Source organism: Myotis lucifugus, unplaced genomic scaffold (assembly GCF_000147115.1).
Source record: "Myotis lucifugus unplaced genomic scaffold, Myoluc2.0 scaffold_2, whole genome shotgun sequence".
Lineage (NCBI taxonomy): Eukaryota > Metazoa > Chordata > Mammalia > Chiroptera > Vespertilionidae > Myotis > Myotis lucifugus.
This window is the reverse complement of record NW_005871050.1, coordinates 23,823,719-23,844,603: the sequence shown is the minus strand read 5'-3', so window position 1 is coordinate 23,844,603 and position 20,885 is coordinate 23,823,719. Positions and strand designations below refer to the sequence as shown.

General features: G+C 42.9%; 1 protein-coding gene across 1 annotated transcript in view; it reads right to left on the bottom strand.

The window, feature by feature from the left end:
* TRPC5 (transient receptor potential cation channel subfamily C member 5) overlaps positions 1–20,609 on the bottom strand; it is a 150,339-nt gene extending 129,730 nt beyond the window's left edge. The window contains exon 1 of the mRNA XM_023758584.1: positions 20,232–20,609. Coding sequence (XP_023614352.1) covers positions 20,232–20,609 — 378 coding nt within the window. The remainder of the gene's footprint in view (positions 1–20,231) is intronic.
* Positions 20,610–20,885: the final 276 nt, after the last annotated feature.

The window sequence follows — 20,885 nt, the reverse complement described above, 5'->3', positions numbered from 1 at the left end:
GGGGGAGGGGGTCCCTCAGCTCGTCTATGGCCTGGTGCGATCTGTGAGCGATAGGGAGATACACCCTCTTGAATAACACTGCTTCGGTGAGGGAGAGAGGAGGCGCAATCCTTAGGTCTAGCCCATCCAGGCACGCTTCAGTGGGGAGGTGAGTCGCCCCCCCCACTCATCCACACAGCAGCGATGGGTGGGGATGTGGCGATTCCCCTTTCACTCACAGACACAGGAGGGATCGATGGGAGGGTGGGGTGCCCCTCCTTATCCCACTCACAGGCAAAGTCGATGGGGAGGTTATGGCTCTACCCCGTCACACACAGAGCAGGGCCCGTGGGGGGGGGGGGGGTTGGGGCGCCGCCCTCTATCACCCACAGAGCAGGGCCGATCAGGGGGTTGGGGGGCCGCACCCTGTCACACACAGAGCCGCAGGGCGATCAGGGGGTTGGGGAGCTCCCCCCTATCAGGCACAGAGCAGGGCTGATCAGGGGGTTGGGGCGCCTTCCCCTGTCACGAACAGAGCAGGGTGGATAGGGAGGTTGTGGCCCCACCCCCTGTCACACACAGAGCCGCAGGGCGATCAGGGGGTTTGGGCGCTGCCCCCTGTCACGCTGATCCCGGTGCCGGGAGGCCTCGCGACTCCACTGATCCTGGTGCTGGGAGGCATATTACCCTTTTACTATATAGGATAGAGGCCTGGTGCATGGGTGGGGGCCAGCTGGTTTGCCCTGAAGGGTGTCCTGGATCAGGGTGGGGGTCCCGCTTGGGTGCCTGGCCAGCCTGGATGAGGGGCTGATGGCTGTTTGCAGCTGGTCACACCCCCTTCAGGGTGGGGGTCCCCACTGGGGTGCCTGGCCAGTCTGGGTGAGGGGCTGAGGGCTGTTTTCAGGCTGGCGGGTGACTGAAGCTCCCAACTGCTCCTTTTTTTCTTTTTTTTTTTTATTCTGGGCCAGCTTTAGCTCTGAGGCTTGGCTCCAGCTCTGATGCCTCGGCTGCTGAAAGCAGGTATCTGGTTTGTTTGGGTTCTATAATCGAAACACTGTTTCAACTCCAGCTCTGAGGCTCGGCTTGCTGAAAGCAGGTTTCTGGGGTTTTGTTTAGCTTTTATATTTGTAACAATGTTTCAAACTGCAAGCTCAGAGGCCAGCAGCGGCAGGCGGGGAATGTTGCTTCCTCAGTCACTGAAGCAAGCAAGCCTCCTGTTCGCTTCAAGCTGCCTGGCTGCCGGCCGCCATCTTGGCTGGCAGTTAATTTGCATATCGCCCTGATTAGCCAATGGGAAGGGTAGCAGAGGTATGGCTAATTACCATGTTTCTCTTTTATTAGATAGGATTACTCTAGGTATAAGGTGGTTCATCTGATCATTCATCTGATCAGCTTATGGATGCTGGGCTCAAGGGTCTTTCAGGAAATATTTTAGCCTGGTTCCAAAGAAGGAGTTAAGGATTGAGAGTGCTAGATTAGTGTTGAGTCTGGCTACTGGGTTTTGTTCTCCAATCTTGAAAACCAAGGGGGATAGAAATGATATTACCAGTTGAATAATTTAGTTGAATATATGAATTCAGGCTTCCTTCTTGGTACTTTAAATGAAAAAGTGGGGGAAACGACCAAAGAAGAATTATTTCTATTTAAGAAAACCTCGCTCATTTAAGTTATTTCTCCCAAATAAGATTTGTGGCATTTTCTCCCAAGTAAGTTCTAGGGTCCAGAGAACATTTTGCATTCTGATCAGATAAGCTATTACTCCCCAAAACTTAGCACCGGCAGCAGAATATTGCAAGCCCACCTTGTCCTGCGAAACCTGCTAATCGTGGCAGTCTCAACAGGGAAGGCAGACAAGTAATGACGCCAAGGCCAAACCAGGGCCAATCACTGTGTACACCCTTAGTAGTCCAAGGGAAGGCGATTTAGTTAGTAAAAGCAGTGAATTATGACCACATCAATATCACAAATAAATGTTTCAGATCCAAGGCCAAGGCCTATTGGTTAAATATGTTCAGCTTTTAGACACAGATATATTTTTTAGAGGACTCATTTTCATCTCTCCTACCTCAACTGCACTAACCTGGAGCCAAAGGTATTGTCATTTAGACACTCATGTGGCCTTCCTTGCTTGGGTCTCTAGATCCCTGCCATCTAATGAGAGGCTTGCTTCATGGGGTTTGTAAGTCTTTTGGGGTACCATGGGAATGAGAAACCTTGCCTTGGGTTTGTTTAAAGTAAATAGCAGCTCTTTAAAATAACAAATATAGACTGAAAGAAGGTTTGTATATCTTTATAATGCCTTTTCTGTCCACCCAGAGCTGAAGTAGAGAAAATTACTTAGGTTATAATCCTTTAAGATGAAGGACTTAGGTTATATTCCTTGGAAGACAGTTCATGGTGCTAGACTCCAGAACAGGTGACTATAGAACTCACTCTGAGTGGCTTTAAAGACAGATAATTTAATTTTTTATTGTAGTGGAAGTAACAATTGAAAATCAGAAGTTATGCATCTTGGCTCTGCTATAAGAGTCAGTTTATTGAGTCTGAATAAATCACATCTCCTCTGTGAGCCTCACTGTCCCCATCTATAAAATAGGGAGGAATGGGTTAAATAATCTTTCCAAGTCTGACATTCTATTAATTTCACTTATTCAAAAAACTATTTATGTGTGACAACATGGATGGACCTTGAGGACATTATGCTGGTGAAATAAGTCAGACAGAGAAAGACAAATATCATATGACCTTCCTTATATGTGGAATCAGTTCCTCTATTTCTGTGTTGTCAAGTGCACTCATAGATACAGAGAACAGATTGGAGATTGGTTATTGCCAGAGGTGGGGATTGGAGGATAGAGGAAATGGGCGAAGGTGGTCAAAAGTTACAAACCTCCACGCCCTGGCCGGTTTGGCTCAGTGGATAGAGTGTCGGCCTGCGGACTGAGGGGTCCCGGGTTCAATTCCGGTCAAGGGCATGTACCTTGGTTGTGGGCACATCCCTAGTGGGGGGTGTGCAGGAGGCAGCTGACCGATGTTTCTCTCCCATCGATGTTTCTAACTCTCTATCTCTCTCCCTTCCTCTCTGTAAAAAATCAATAAAATATATATTAAAAAAAAGTTACAAACCTCCAAGTATAAAATAAATAAGTCCCAGGAATGTAATGTACAGCATGATGACTATAGTTAGTAATACTGTACTTTATATTTGAAAGTTGCTTAGAGAGTAAGTGTGAAAAGTTTTCATTACAAAAAAATATGTGACTATGAATGGTGATGAATGTTAACTAGACTTATGTGGTGATCATTTTGTAATAAATATATATATATATATATGTATATATATCAAATCATTACATTGTATAAATGAAATTAATATGTTATATGTTAATTATAACTCAATTAAAAACATTTATGGTATACTTTATGAATTATCCCAAATGAATACATCCCTGTAACCACTACCCAGCTCAATAAATAAAAGAGCATTATCAACATCCTAGAAACCCTTCCCACCACTACCTTCATCCCCCCCACCAAAGTGCAATCACTATCCCTGAATTCATGAATGAGATTGCTTGTCTGAAACTTTATATAAATGAAATCATATAGCAACCACCCCCACATTTATGGGATACTTGCCATGTTCCAAGAGCTATTCTAGGCACTGGAGATTCAAAAGTGAACAAAATAGACAAAGTCCTTTCTCTAGAGAGGTGACATAGGCAACAAACATATATGTCATATGGTGGTAAGTGCTATGGAGAATCTTGAATCAGGGCAAGGGAATAGGGAACAATGGGGGATGTGCTATTTTTATATAAGAAAATCAAGGAAGGTCTGCCTGATAAGATAACATTGGAGAAGATATCTAAAGAAACAAAGGGAGCCAGCCATGCAGTTACTTGTATGAGGAACATTTCAGACAAAGGAACTGAGGGTAGACCATTCCTATAAGAGGTGAGTATGGCTGGAACAGATCAAGTAAGATAAGAGGGGTAAGAGATGAGATCAAAGAGCAGGGGACCAGATCATGCAGAGTCCTATAGGCATTGAAAAAGGCTTTGGAGGGCTTTGATCAGAGTGACACAGTTAGTTTTAAAAGTGTGACTCAGTTTCAGGGAAAATACTGGATTATGTGGGGCTGAGAATGAAAGGAGGGGAAATCAGTTAATAAGCTACTACAGTTGTCCAGGTGAGAGGTAACCATGACTTGAACTAGGGTAAGGTGATTGAGTGTTGAAAAGTTGTCAAATTCTAGGATGGTCTGGAATGATTCAAAGCTTGAAGTATCTTGTCATGGGCATCTCATGATATCCTCTATTCTTTTAGGCCTTTCCAGATATTGTGAGTCTATATTTGCAGTTCAAATACTTCAAACACTGGAAAGCTTGATTTGTTTGTTTTGTGAATTTCTGAACTTACTAGCTCTTCTCAAATCAAAGTAGAAAAAATAACTGAAGTAACAGACAATTGGTGTCATTGGTAGCATCAATCGAGATAAAGCTTCTCTTCTTTGAGCTTGTTAAGATTGTTCTATTCCAGACGTAAACACCTTTTATTGACTGCTGAACAAGAAGAAACTAAAAGCCTCTATATCAGAGGGCTACCTGATCATCTATTTTGGCACTATACATCAATACTCTCAGTGTCAAAACATTTTTAGTGTAGATGATTATGTCAGCATGGCTTCAAATAAAGCAAGAACTTGGACTATCCTATTTATCTGCTCAGTGAAAACAATTTGGAGAGTTTAGACCAGAAATGATATAGACTCAACAAGTCACATGTTGTTTGCCTTTTACATCTTTTCCCTACTAAGGAAATCAAGGAAATATTTTCCTATGTATTTGATACTTGCCATATTTTCTGAAGTAGCAACTCTGCTGCCAATGAAGTCAGGGAAAATAATGGATTCAATGGATATTTGCCATTGCTTGAGTGTTAGAACTCATTCCTTTGCTAAAGACCAACCTTCACCCAGTTGGCTTGGCTCAGTGGTTGAGTGTTGACCTATGAACCAGGAGGTCATAGTTCGATTCCCAGTCAGGGCACATGCCCAGGTTGTGGGCTTGATCCCCAGTAGGGGGCATGCAGGTGGCAGCCGATCAATGATTCTCTCTCATAATTGATGTTTCTATCTCTCTCTATCCCTCCTTTCCTCTCTGAAATATATATACTAGTGGCCTGGTGCACGAAATTCGTGTACGGGGGAGGGTTCCCCTCAGCCCAGCCTGTACCCTCTCCAATTGGGGGCCCCTTGGTGGATGTCTGACTGCCAGTTTAAGCCTGATCCCTCTCACAATCTGGGACCACTGGCTCCTAACTGCTCACGTGCCTGCCTGCCTGCCTGATCGCCCCTAACTACCTCTGCCTGCCTGCCTGATTGCCCCTAACCCCTCTGCCTGCCTGACTGCCCCTAACTGCCTCTGCCTGCCTGCCTGATCACCCCTAACTGCTCTCCCCTGCCAGCTTAATCTCACCCCCAACTGCCCTCCCCTGCCAGCCTGATCTCACCCCCAATGACCCTTCCCTGCTGGCCTGATGTCGCCCCCAACTGCCCTCTCCTGCTGGCCTAGTTGCTCCCAACTACCCTTCCTTGCCAGCCTGATCTCGCCCCCAACTGCCCTCCCTTGCTGGCCTGATCTTACCCCTAACTGCTCTCTCCTGCCAGCCTGATCGCCCCTAAATGCCTCTGCCTGCCTGATCGCCCCCAACTGCCCTCCATTGCTGGCCTGGTTGCCCCCAACTGCCCTCCCCTGCTGGCTTGATTGCCTCTAACCCCCTGCTGGCCTGATCTTGCCCCCAACTGCCCTCCCCTGCCAGCCTGATTGCACCTAACTGCCTCTGCCTTGGCCCCCACCACCATGGCTTTGTTCTGAAGGAAGTTGGACATCCAGAAGATGGTGGGTCGACCCAGTCTACTTAGCATATTACCCTTTTATTAGTATAGATAGATTATATAGGATAGGATTGCTTAAATGGGCGGGGGGAGTCTTTTTCAGCAGGAGGAGATGCTCTTGGCAGATAAAAATACATAATCCCTATATCTGGACTGATAGCCAGCCATATGCACTATACTGCCAAACTGGTCATTAAAAAATTGAACCTCTTTCTTACACCTTACACCAAACAGCTGTTGCCCTTAAAACCCCTCCTCAGGTCCCAGCTTAGGTTCTGCCTTCGCAGTTCACCAATTAGGTTCTGATTGGTCGGTTTCTATGCCAGTCAGTGTCAAAAGCTCTGCCTCCTAGGCAGCCGTTGGTTCCTCACAGTTCACCCAGATTTGTTTCTGATTGGTCAGTTTCTATGCCAGTCAGTGTCAAAAGCTCCGCCTTCTAGGCAGCCATTGGCTCCTTGCAGTTCACCCAGACTTGGTTCTGATTGGTCGGTTTCTATGCCAGTCAGTGTCTCCATGCCTATCTCTGGGCCTGATCAGAGAGGCAGGGCTGACCAGCAGCCGACCCAGGCTGCTGGTGAGGGGGCTGAACTGCTGACCTCTCTGAGAGAGAGAGAGAGAGAGAGAGAGAGAGAGAGAGAGACACGGGGCTGCTGGTGAGGCCTGGTGAGAGAGAGAGGCAAGGGCTGATCAGCAGCTGCCACGGAGGCTATGTATCAGACCCTGCTTCTCTCTCTGGGCCTTGCCAGCATCCGTGGCAGCTGCTGATCAGCCGCGCCTCTCTCTTTCTCTCTCTCCAAGAGGTCAACAGTTCAGCCCCTCACCAGTCCCCACCCACCCGAGCCTGCTGCACATGCAGCCTGGTGTTCGGTCATCCCTTCAGTTGTTTTGGATGTTACTGGCCCTGGCTCTTTATATATATAAAGACCAACCCTTTTTCTTGTTTCTGTATCTTGTCTACTTCCCTTGGGCTTGAGATGTAGGCCTTTCCAGTCCTCTATTTCTGTGCTGTCAAGACTTTCTTTCCTTTGAACAAAGATACTTAAGCCCTAAACTTAAAAATAAATGAATGATTAAGCATGAATACTTTCATGCATATACCAGAGAAACCCTAAGGCATTTTAAGTATTACTAAAACAATTCTATATTCTTATGCAGAAAATTTAAAAGATCTAGAACACAATTAGCTTTGTTCTTTGCTCCAATTGTTATAAAAGTCTGGGTATACCACTGTTCTCTAATAAGTTAGGTTTTTTTTTTTAAAAGAATAAATAAAGTGCTAATGACTGTAATGTACAAAGAGTTTAGACAAATCAGGAAGAAAGAGAAAAGACTCTAGTTAAAAATAAAAAGTTGACTCATAAAATAAATCCCTTATAATGTGAAATCCCACTTATAATAAGGAATTCAAATGTAAAATGATAATGAGATAGCATTTTTAGCCTGTCAGATTGACAAATATTTTTTAATCTTTGATTTTTTGCAGTTTATGATTGCAAATATATGAAAAGGATACTCTTACACACTGTTGGTAGGAGAGAAATTTTGCAATGTATAGTAAAATTTTAAAATGCACACACCCTGTGATTCCATAATTCCATTACTAGGATTTACCTTACAGATATAATCACACAAGTGTTCAAAGACATGTATATACAGGGATATTCATTACAGCATTGTTCAGTAAAGCAAAAATATAAAAAAAGCTCAAAGTCTAAATATACTTGAAACAATTTAAATAGATGGCTGGTTAAATAAATATGGTGCATTTGTATGATACAATGCAATACTGTCATTAAAAATAATACAGTAAAGCCTGGCAGGTGTTGCTCAGTGGTTGAGCATCAAACCACGAACCAGGAGGTCACCAGTTTGATTCCTGTCCAGGGCATATGTCCAGGTTGCAGGAACAGATCCCCAGCAGGAGGTATACAGGGAGGCAACCAATTGATGTTTCTCTCTCATCAATGTTTCTATCTCTCCCTTCTTTTCCTCTCTCTCTAAAATCAATACAAAATATAAAAAAGAATATAGTAAAGATAAATATCTTCACATAGAAAAATGCCCATATGTTTTGTAAAGAAAAAAGAAACAAGTCAGAACATTTTTGAAAAGTCTGTGTGTCTATGTGTGCTTCTGTTTGAATATGCATAGAAAATACCTAGGAAATACACCTATATTGTTCTTAGAGATGGCTTTTACAGAGTTGACCATGAGAGTGGGAAATGGTATGTTTCCCTTACCATGCTTTTATACTGTTTTAATCCTTACAGTAATTTAATTCTTTTGTAACAAAAATTTCAAAGTAAACAAATGAATGTGGAAAAGGGTGGTGGTGGTGACTTAGGATCCTAATCCTATATAATAAAAGGTAATATGCAAATTGACTGAATGGCAGAACAACTGGTCTCTATGATGTGCACTGACCACCAAGGGGGCAGAAGCTCAACGCAGGAGGAGCTGGCCCCTGGTGGTCAGTGTGCTCCCACAGGGGGGAGCGCCGCTCAGCTGGCTCGCGGCTGGCAAGAACAGCATTGGAGGCAGGAGCCTCTCCCACCTCTGTTGCAGGTGGGCGTTAAGGAGCCAGGGACTCTGAGAGGGATATCTGACTGCCAGTTTAGGCCCCATCCCAGCAGTCAGACATCCCCCTAATCTGGCAGGCAGACATCCCCTGAGGGATCCCAGACTGTGAGAGGGCGTAGGCCAGGCTGAGGGACCCTCCACCCTCGGTCCACGAATGTCGTGTACTGGGCCTCTAGTACTTGAATAATTTCACACCTCATTTTGAGAGTTAAGAAATAAGAAAGGGGGAAAGGGAGGTACATTTTTATTTCAGTTGTGTAGACAAAGTCCAAGTTGTTCTAAACTTTGGCTGACTCAGTGGGGATTGAAACCTTCTCTGTGCAGGCCCATTGGAAGGTGTGAGATACTATCTGCTTATTTGAAGACAAGGGGTTGATTTGAGGATTTGTAGAGGTAATTTTTTTAGCTCCAAAGTTCCATCCACTATTCTGATATGGATAATGGAGCTGATGGTGGCTACAAATATTAAATCACTCCAGTTTGTCCTTGAAGAGTAGAAAGGGATTTAGAAACTCCACTGTCCAGCCTCAGGGTTTTTGTAATGGGCCGTCACCCCTGCCTCCTTCTTCAGGGGAAGAGGTAAAGGTGGTAGACTCACGGATTTGTCTTTGGGACCATCTTCATCATCCTTCTCTGATTTTACTGTCTTTGGATGTGCCCTTTTCTTATCTGGTTCACAGCCCTCCTTTACTAATGAAGAGATAATAGCAATTCACTAATAACAAGTGAAACAGTACGCTTTTATTCAATCAAGATCTTGGTATTTAAGTGCTGATTACCTTCTCTTTACTGAGAACTTCACAAGGCAGACATACTCCTTAGAACAGAGACTAGCTGCTAGATTGGGGCCACTTAATTCTGCCAGAGGCAACAAAGTTTGCATTTATCAACTGGCCCATGAATCCAGCATGACCCTCACTAAGGTGGTTCTCCTGACTCCAGAGACTCTGTTGACAGGAGAAGAAACCACTTCCCTTATTCTGTTCTGTCTGTTGGCCTAACTAACTCCAAAGTCCTAGGGCTGGATTTGTTAGTGACAATTCAACTGATTTGAGGGGCAATTAGCCAGCCCTATTTCCTCAAACTATCAACCCTGTGCCTGTATTTTGAAGTTTATTCCATAGGAAATAAGGAACCTCTGTGGTCATTTGAGTAACATGATCAAATGCAGGACTGTCTTATCTCTAATAGCATTTATATTTCAACTAATTGTTTATATGTTTGCCTCCTCACCTCAATCAAGTAATTCAAAGGGACTTGGTAACCCACTGGGTGTGATAGTTGAAGGAGAGGGTAAAGATGAAGACAACTGCAAGGTTTCATATCTAGATAACTAAAAGGATAACTGGAAGGAGACAGGAGTCATCTCTGGAAAGGATACACTGGATGAGGAGGATGCTATGGAGGACAAAGTGAGACTAGAACAGGGATTAAGAAAATAGACTCTACTGCTAAGTCTGCTTAGGTTTGAATCCTGGTTTGTCCGCTTACTAGCTTGGGAAACTTATGTAACCTCTTTTGTTCCTTATTTAACCTCCTGATGTCCCCATTTGTAAGGATGGTTAATAGTATTATCCTGCATTACAGGATGATTGTATCAAATAAGTTAATGTATATTATGTACTTAGAATGGTGCCTGGCTCAGAGTAAGTGCTAAATTAGTGTTTGCTATTTTTATTATTAGACATAGTGATTTTTAAATGTTTGGGGGTACATCTAGATGGTTATGTATAGCTAAAATTTGGAAAATAAATTATGAAGCTTTTGGTAAATATTGGTCTACAAAGGGAGAAGTGACAGAACTCTTGGTAGCACTAATATCAAAGGATTTGAAAAAGAGACTAAAAGTTAGTGGTCAGAGAGAGAAGAGGAACCTTATAGGCATGATATGGATGCCAAGAGAGTTGTCAACTAATGACATTAAAATTCAACACAGATATTGTACCTGTGTGTATGTGGAGGGAAGGGAGATGAAAGGGGAAAGTAAAATTTCAATATGGTCAATTCCTCATAAATATTTTCTACCCAACCAGCCCCTGAGTGATCAGTGGCTCTAGCTTCTTTCTTTCATCCCACACTAGCCCTCTCAGCTCCCACTGCCATTCAGAGGACCAGTAACAACCAGCTGGGATGGTGGTAATTGTTCACGATGGTCCCAACTAAGGATCAGCTCAACTAATGTCCATTGACTCATTCTTCTTTACTCCAATTAGTAACAAAGAAAAAAAGGGAGGGCAGATGAGCACAGAAACCCAGCAACTACTGTTTGTGATATGACCCAGGACCCACCTGTCCCAGTGTTCTGACTCTGAATAAGGTATCTGTGGTCTTCCTCTATGATCCTAATCTCATGAGGGTAACATGAGCCTCAAGCATTTTTTTTTATCATTACAGGACCCACTGTGAACAAGCCACCTTCATTCCCACTATCGATGTCATTGTCCATTTACTTCCTTCTGACCAGTGTGTCTCCCTCCTCTTTCTTCCTTTCCAGCTCAAGGCCTGTTTCTTATCTGAAATGTTCTGCCCTTGAAATCTCTCTGTCTACTTGTATCCAGAGTGACCTCCTATATTGTCCATTTTACACATTTTGGACATTGTAGCATGTTTCCTTGTACTGTTCTATTTCTTTCCCATGTTTGTTGTTGGCATATGGGAAAGAATCAGTACAAGGTGGTGTTTGGTGCACTGGGATAGAACTGATGGAGGGGAGATGGAGGAGCTCTGAATGTTGCACTGATATTTCACACTTGAACTGAGTTTGTGACAAGAGCCATAATCTGGAAAAACCAAAAACAGCGAGGAGCCTGGGGTGAAAAGGAAACAGAAAATAGTTGCCCTCTAGAAAACTATACCTGTGAGGTGAAGGAGGACAGACAAGAGGTAACTCCTTAACTAGACATGTGTATGTGGGTTAAAGGCTATTCTCAACTATGAAAGCCCTGAGTTGGTGATAACCCTGAAGGGAGATGAGGAGGGTCATGGCTAAAAAACCTCATGCGTTTCTTTTTAGTCACTCGCTTTTGAGATTACTTCATGGTTTCTTCCTTGTGAAGTATTACATAGCCAGCTCTCTTGGTCTACTTGAGTTCAAGTTTTAATAATTTTTTCTCTGAAAGGCAAACATCACTATCTTCAGTCTTTTGTGACCCTTGGAACACAGAAGTCCATGTCCATTAAGATGGGTGGACTGGTTAGATAGCATGTGCATGTCTGTTCTCCCCATGAGACTATAAATTTCTCAAGGGCACTAACTGTATCTTTCAAATTTATTGTGAGGCATATGATTAGTAGTCATAAATGCTTAGAAAATTGAATAGAACTGAAAAGAATTAATATTTGTTGGAACTCTGTCTTCAATGAGTTATTCTAGACAGACACTACTTGTAGCTGCTTTGTTTATTTTCAGCTTTGTTGTAAATATTACCACTTTTAATGATTCCTTAGAAGCAGAGTGGCATAGTAGAAAGAGTGTCTGGAGAGAGAGAAAGCTTTTGTGTCGGTACAGGGCTCAGCTAAGTGACCTTGGACATGTCACTTCAGAACTAATGATCTCTAAGCTCTCTACAATTGTGATCTGTGAGTGAAGTAGGCCAGGTTTATTAAAATTCAGCACAGATATATGAGTGGAGGTAACTCACTTAATCAGTTTAGCCAATATGATGCCATGCAGTCACTCTGACCTTTTTTCCCCCCTATGAAGTGGCTGATTTATTTTCTTGACACAACCCATTTTTTTTGGCCTAGAACTTTGTGGAATGAAAATCATAGAATTAAAGCTGTTACTCAGATTATTATAGGCATAAACACCTACTGTTATATTGGGAAATTCAGGTAACAAAGAGTTAGTAATATTAATAATAGTTTGTATTAGTGCTTATGTAATTATGTCAAATGTTAAATAATAATTCTCATTTTAAACTTGCAACAACCTATGATGTAGGTAATATCATTTACCCCATTATACAGATAAGGAAAATGATGCTCAATCAGGGTAAACACCATTCCAAAGGTCATGCAGTCTGAACTTTTAGCTACTATGTGTTAGTGGGTACTTAATACTTAAAAAAGAAACAATTTAGATTAGCCAGAAGGTCATATCATCACAGCTTCAATGAATAGGAGTATGAGTAGTTAGTACTAGCTATCATTTATTGAATATTCATTTTCAGGCACTGTTGTAAGTAATATACATGTATTCTTTTATTTAATTCTCACTATAACTATGAAATAGACTCCATTGTCATTCTCATTTACAGATAAAGAAACTGAGGTTTGGCGAGATTAAGTGACTTGTCCAGGTAAAGACACCTCAGAGGTGGATGACTCCAAAGCCTCTGTTCTTTCCACCATGCCAGGCTGCCTATAAATAGCAGGGTGACTTTTACAATTCTCTCTTTTAATTTCTGCTTTCATATTGACTGATATTTATAGGCTAGACTCTTTAACCCCTATTGGTGCTCCAATCACATTTACCTGGGCCCTTAGTGTCCCCCTTCACACTGTTCAATCTTTGAGACCAAGGATCAGACTGGAGAAGGAGTAAATAGAGTGCCTTGTTACTGATTTTCTACAATCTTAATACAAAAACTTACCAGTGTTGCTGAGACTTAATCTCGCTAGCTCATCTGTGAGACCAATTTCAATTTGGAGGTATCTGCCACAGAAAAATGAGTAATTATGGCAGAGCTCACAGGGGTGGGCCATGGGGAGAAGGTTGGCTTAGCCTCTTTCCCCCTGCCTGCATTGATGCAAGTGACCAAGAAAGAAAAGTACTTGGGTGGGCTCTCCATAGAGAAGCCAGCAGCTCTACCTCCCTATTGCTCAAATACTTAGACTTTAGTGAACAAGGAGGGATGACTTTGAGGTTGTGCAGCTTGCCTGACAGCAAAAGGGAGACCACTGTCGTCAAGGCCAGGCAGAAGGAGGTAATCTCTGAACTGGGCCAGCTTGTTCACCAGCCTCTCCCTCTCACTGTACTGGTGGTGACTTGTGATGAGTGCCACTTGTCAGCTGGTCTCTCCACACAATATGATGGGTTAAGTCAAACTGATAGAGTAAAGCTGAAAATAATAGTCACTGACTTCTGTCTAGCATTTAAATTTTTTTCAAAATACTTTAACATATCTTATTTTATTTCTTCTTTACAATAGATCCCTAGATTAGGTAGGGGCATATATTACTAGCTTCATTTTATAGATGAGGAAATTGAGATGTAGAGTGATTCCATAATTGGATGTGTGTAAAAGACATCCAATTGACACCCAACTTAATGAGTTGCCCAAGGTCTTTGGCCTGCTACAAATGGCTAGTACCTGAAACTCTGAATTAGAGGCTGTCATTCTGTTTTCTAGGCCAGTAGTTTTCCAGCTATGCTTGCTCCTCAGGCAGAAAGCAGGTATTGGAGTGTATGTGTGTGTGTGTGTGTGTGTGTGTGTGTGTGTGTGTGTGAACAAGTAGGGCTTTGGGTCCCAATCTGCACTTAAACTAGGGCAGCTCTGCTTGGATTAGTTTGTCTGTTTTACATCTGGGCAGGATTTTATTTCATGAAAAGCTCTGAAAACGTTTGAAAGCCACTTATCTAGGCTAGTATTTCTCATAAAGAGTATGGTGGGTTGAAGTGTGTCCCCTTAAAAGATATGTTCAAGTCTTAAACCTCAGTACCTATGAATGTGACCTTATTTGAAAAAAGGGTCTTTGTAGATGTAATGAAGTTAAAATGAGGTCAATTAGGGTGGGCCCTAAACCAAATCTCTGCTGTGTTTATAAAAGAAAGGAGAGGGGTATTTGAACACAAAGACACTGAGGAGGACTATATGTGATGAGAGAGGCAGAGATTGAAGTGATGTGGCTATAAGCTAAGGCATGGAACAGATTCTCCTTAGCGGCTCCAGAAGGAACTAGCCCTGTCAACACCTTTATTTTGGACTTCTGGCCTCCTGAACCATATCTTTATTTAAAGTCACCCAGTTTGTGGTATTTTGTTATGGTAGATATGTGAAACAAATACAGAGAGGTACATATACCTCTTATCTAGAAACATGTGGTCTTATTATAATTTTGATTCCAGGCCAAAATCCTAAGATTCTGATTCTGTAGGTATGTAATGGGACTCAGGGATGTGCATTTTGACAAGTTCTCCATATGCACAATTATTGATCTTTGAGCTTATTGTGACCATACACAGATACAAGTCTTTGGGTTATTGCTAGATTTGCTGTCCCTGCTTACTGATGCTTTTCTAGTGATGCCCAGAGTCAGTGAGCTAAAGGGAGTAGATTTAATGGACAAGAAATAAGCTGGTATTAAACCTTCTGTAGTCCAAAATATTTGAATTCTGAGAATTATTTGAGTGTTTACCCCAAGGAATCACAAGTCCTCTAAGTCGCCAAAAACTACTCCTACTGAAATAGGCCATAGTGGTATAGTGGTTCCAGACTGGATACTGCCAAGAAGGTCATATTTCTTTTTTTTCAAATATATTTTATTGATTTTTTACAGAGAGGAAAGGAGAGGGACAGAGAGTTGGAAACATCGATGAGAGAGAAACAATGATCAGCTGCCTCTTGCACACTCCCTACTGGGAATGTGCCCGCAACCAAGGTACATGCCCTTGACCAGAATTGAACCTGGGACCCTTTAGTCCGCAGGCCGATGCTCTATCCACTGAGCCAAACCGGTTAGGGCGAGGGTCATATTTCTGAAGCAGCATGAAGGCCACAGAATAACACACTCAAGAAGACAGTACAGTAACAACACACACACACACACTATGTTCTACTTGTTGTCTAGTGCAAGGAATTCAATCTAATAGAGACCACCATTTTTACTTAATGAGTTGTCCTTATTAAAAATGCAGGTCTCCATGTAAGTGTTGATCCTTGAAGTCAGTGTCAACCATTTGTGCCTGGCCTCCAATCTTTATCTGAGAGCAATTTTGATAGGCTAAAAGAGGACAGTGGACTGGGGCTAGAGGAAGCTGAGGGGTTCTTGCTGCCAGCTTTAGGTCAAACTCCATGCCCAATAAAGCTAAAGAGGGCACTAGTTTACAGAAGATTGATGGAGGTCAGCTGTGCCCAATCCCTTGGAGAGATGAGAGAGGGCCTCTGTGAAAAAGGACAGGTGTTTGGATTCTGTTTGTGGGCAGAGTGTCTTCCTGAGAGTCCCCTACCCATCTGGATCCACGGTCCTTCAGGAGTCCTGTGTTTACTCACATCCCTGCTTGCCCCCAGGTAAATAAATATTGTTTCTCTCTCCTCAAAAGGTAGAGCTCCTGCACAGTGACAATCTGTTGTTATAGTTACTGACGTCTGACTTATTACAGCGATTGTCAAAGCAATGGAAGAAAATTAAATTTAGCAGAGGCTGGTGTAGGGGTTGGGAGGGAGAGAAGAGAGGGAAGAGAAGGCTGCTGAAGAGCTGACAGCTTTGTGTGTTTGTACAAATGGTGTTATCTTTGAGTATGGACAAAGGAAGTCTTATACTAGCAGTGTGTCTGAAAGGATCTTGGTAAAGACAGATTCCCCCAAATAGCTTTACCCAGGTTTAATATGCCTGATATTCCACCATTTGTGATTCATTTCTGTGAGTGAAGCACAGCCTTTGTTCAGGGAAGGTCGTGCCTTAGATTGTACTTTAGTATAAGTTTATCTGGTACCTTTCTTCCTCAGAGTTTGCCAGAGCAATGGGGAAAGATGGAGGAAGTGGAGGCCATCAAATAAGAACCTGGCCTACTTTCAAACTCGGGACTGATATTGCTAGTTCCCTCTTTGGAACCACCTCTGTGCTCTCCTCTCTTTCAAAACAGTTATGATGCCAAATGGGAGTGAGTATGAAAGTCTTGATGTCTTTTGCAATCAGCTAACCATGTGCTTTTCTGGGAGTAACACTTAATTCCTTCATGTTAATCAGTAAATATTTATTCAGGGGTTGACAAAACTAGGTTTATAGTTGTGAGTATGTAAAACAGTTTATTATTGTATTACTAGTGGCCTTGTGCACGGAAACTCATACAGGAGGGGGTGTCCCTCAGCCTGGCCTGTGCCCTCTCCAATCTGGGACTCCTCGGAGGATGTCCAACTGCCAGTTTAGGGCCAATCCCTAAACTGGCAGTCGGACATCCCTCCCACAATCCGGGACTGTTGGCTCCTAACTGCTCACCTGCCTGCCTGCCTGATCGCCCCTAACCACTCTGCCTGCCAGCCTGATCAACCCCAACTGTCCCCCCTTCTGGCCTGATCACCCCTAACTGCCTGCCCCTGCCAGACTGATTGCCCCCAACTGTCCCCCCTCGCTGGCCTGCTCTCCCTCAACTGTCCCCCCTGCCAGCCTGCTCACCCTCAACTGTCCCCCCTGCCAGCCTGATTGCCCCTAACCACCTCTGCCTCAGCCCTGCCACCATGGCTTTGTCCAGAAGGTGTCCTGGTCTAATTAGCATATTACCCTTTTATTAGTATAGATAGAAGCCTGGTGCATGGGTTGGGGCTGCTGGTCTGCCCTGAAGGAGGTCTCAGATCAGTGTGGGGGGGGTCTCCTTGGGGGCGTGACTTGGCCTGGGCGAGGGGCTGAGGGCCATTTGGGGGCAGTTTGCAGGCCGGACAAGCCCCCGGCTTTGTCCAGAAGGATGTCTGGAAGGTCTTCAGAAGGTCTCCCAGTCTAATTAGCATATTACTCTTTTATTTAGTATAGATTATTAATTTATTGATTATTATATTATTTATTACAATTTACTTACTTTTTGCTTTACCCCTGTATATTACCCGTTATATACTAGGCACTGGGTTAGGTACTGATAGGAGAAGCATAGGAAACACTTGGGCATTAGATTGTGTCTCACATTAAAAATATACAATTAGGCCTGGACAGTTTTTCTCAGTGGCTAGAACATTGGCCCATGGACCAAAGGGTCACAGGTTTGATTCCCCATCAAGAGCACATACATTGGTTGCAGGCTTGATCCCTGGCCTGGATCAGGGTACATGTGGGAGGCAACCAATCAATGTATCTCTCTCACACTGATGTTTGTCTCTATTTCTCTCCCCCTCCTCCCTCCTTTCCATTCTCTCTAAAAATCAATGGAAAAATATCCCCGGGTGAGGATTAAAAAAACCAATCTAGGTACAGATATCAGACAATTACACAAGTAAGGCTGACCAATAGTATATAGTAGTGAGTGATTGGTAGTTAAGTGAAGGGCTCTGTAATCTCAGAGGTGAGCAAGATAATTTTGCTGCAGGGTAGCTGGATAAATGTTAGTTCAGATTGGCATATTAAATCACTCAGGCACTTAGCAGGGCTTTGGGGAAATGGGGCACAGAACAAATCATTTTTTATGTGGATGATGATGTAGACTAAGTAGGGAACATGTTTACATCTCTCTGCTTTGGTATTAATTCACATGATGAATTCATTCCAGAGAGCTCATCCATCCATACTCCACTGACCTACCCCATCTCAGAACTCCTGTGCTTGGAATTCAGACTGCCAGGGAAGCAATACAGCCTAGTGGTTAAGAGGGTGTGTTTAGGCCTGGCTGGCATGGCTCAGTGGTTCAGCATTGACCTATGAACCAGGAGGTTATAGTTTGATTTCGGTCAGGGCACATGCCTGGGTTGCAGGCTTGATCCGCAGTGTGGGGCGTGTAGGAGGCAGCCGATTAATGATTCTCTCTCATCAGTGATGTTTCTATCTCACTACCTCTCCCTTCCTCTCTGAAATAAATTTTAAAAAATTAAAAAGAGGGTGTGTTTAGGAGGTAGGCTGCTTGGTTTTCAATCCTGGCTATGATATTTATTGTGATCTTAGACAACTGACAATCATCCTGTGACTATATTTTTCTCATTGATAGAATGGGGATAATAATAATAGTGTCTATCTAACAGAGTTACTGGGAGGATTAGATAAAGTAAGTTGTCTATGGTGCTTAGCATAGTGCTGATTGCGTACTATTCATTTATAGAATAAATATTTATTGAGCGTATTTGATGTTCCAGACACTTTCCCAGTGTTGGAATACAGCAATGAAGAAGAGAGATAAGGTCCCTTTTCTTTTGGCACTGTGTTAAATGCTGATGGAGAAGAAAGGGATTCAGGCCTTTTACTCAAGAAACTTTTAATCTAATGTTTTCCTTTCTGCTCTATCAATTATAATTCTTAGTCTTCTAGTTATCGCTAAGCTTATTTTCATTTCTTTTTGTTTAGGAAATTATTGAAGCTATGAATTTCCTTTAAACCCAGCTTTGGTCATATCCCATAAGATTTGATGTTGCATGTTTTCATTATGAACTAGAGGCCCAGTGTATGAAATTTGTGCACAGGTAGGGTCCTTAGTGGCTGTCAGCTGCTGGCTGGGACCTCCCTTCATTCCGTGCCACCCACTGGTGGTCAGCACATGTCATAGCAAGTGATCGAACTCCTGGTTGGTTGAACTCCTGAGGGGACAGTGCATATTATATATATATTTTTTTTCTAAGAATTTTGCAGTTTTAGTTTTGATTTGTACTATTTCTACTTTTTAATGTATTGTACTGTTCCACATTTGAAGACTCTGTGTTTTCTTTGTCCCTACTATGCACTCAATGCTATGCTCCAAAGGAAGAAATACAATCAGAAGATGTGCTTGACTTGAGGGGTTTAGAAAAGACTAGGGAAGATGGGACTGGAAAAGACTGTTAATGAAGACTGTTGAGTGCTAGGCTTCTTGAGTTGGTTTCTCTTCTAATGGGAAGACATTGTAGTTGCTGAAAGGATGGACAGGAATTACAGAATTGTTACAATATTTTGGGAAGAATAAGCAGCATCATTGTTCAGAATTTTTTGAGGGAAAGAAAGAGGCTAGAGGGAGAGAGTCCAGTTAGAAGATTTTAATGTTACTCTAGGACATTGGTTCCCAAACCTGAGTATTCATGAGAATTCCCTAGAGGGCTTATTAAGACACAGCTTGCTGGGCCCCACCCCCAGTTTCTAATTCAGCCTCTGGTGGTGCCTGAGGATTTGCATTTGCATTTAGCAAGTTCCCCTGATGATGCTAATGCTGGAGCACACTTTGAGCACCAGTATTCTAGAAGAGATATGATAAGGACCAGAGGCAGAGTGGTGGGAGTTGGGCTAGAGAGGAAAGTATGTAAGATATATTAGGAAGGAAGAAACCACAAGGTTTAGGGATTGGATATGGAGACAAGGGAGAGGAAGGACTTGAAGATGACTCCAGAATATGAAACTTAGGTGTCTATGAGAGCAGTGGAATTGCCTGACAAACACCTGAACATCTAAGGGTGGAATGCAGTCATATGACAGGTATTAGAAAAATATGTGAGTCCCTGTATCCATCTGCATTTGCATTGTGACTCTCATGTTTAAAGGCCTCCTGTCCTTCAAGAGAGAAGCTAATAAAAGGAGAAAGCTCAGGTTTATGTTTGGTTTCTTCTTTTGTAGAATGTGACTTTGAGTAGAGAAATAAAATAAAGATAGAGAGCAGAGGGTAGGGAGGGTAAAAGAAGATTGAATATTTTGGAAATGGAGAGCATACTTTTTGGTTGTTAAGTATTGAATATATAAGGGAAAATACTAATAAGGGAATGGAAAATGAGTAAAACTCAGCATAGGCCATGCAGGGTAGCTCTAGGATACCACCTAAGATCATTGATGAGGGCAGAGGGTTGCCATGATAGGGCTTCTCAACTCTAGCCTACCTGACCTTCCCTAGTTTCAAGGCTTTTGATTATAGTTTCCTGTTATCCGTGGCTATTTTCCAGGCTATAGGGACTTCTCTTACCTGTTTCTCTCCACTGGGCCTCCTGTAGCTGAGCAGAAGCTCCACAGCACCCACCACTTCCTTGCGGATAGCATAGAGCAAGGCATCACCTACATACACGCTGTGGTTCAGCAGTAGCTCCATGATCTCCAAGTTTTCATTCTCAATGGCAATGAGCAGAGCATTCCGGCCTAGAGGATCCATGCAGTTGATGTTGACATTGTAGTAGATCTCTGCCTCCTGGAGGGCCTGCTTCACAGTGGCATAGTCCCCCTTCTCTACAGCATTGAGGAAGGCCTTCTCCTCTGCAGAGAGCTCAGTCTCCGCTCTCACAATTTGCAGGGGAATTCGGTCTCTGTACGGTGAGTAGTTGACCTTTTTGTAGTACAGTTGGGCCATGGTTCATAGCAATTTAGAAACCTGAATAAGGAGAGAAAGGGAGACCAAAGATATGCTTAGATACCTGAAGCTCTCAAATGGTTAACTGTGGAGGCAGCCTTGCTAATGGGTTGGAAAATCCCAAACTTCTTCTTCTTTATTTTTATTTTTTTACTGTATACTTCATTATTTTATTAAGACTATGGTGATTTTTAAAAAATGTATCTTTATTGTTGAAACTATTACAGATGTCTCCTTTGCTTGTTTGTGTTTTTTCCCCATTGACCCCCTCCATAT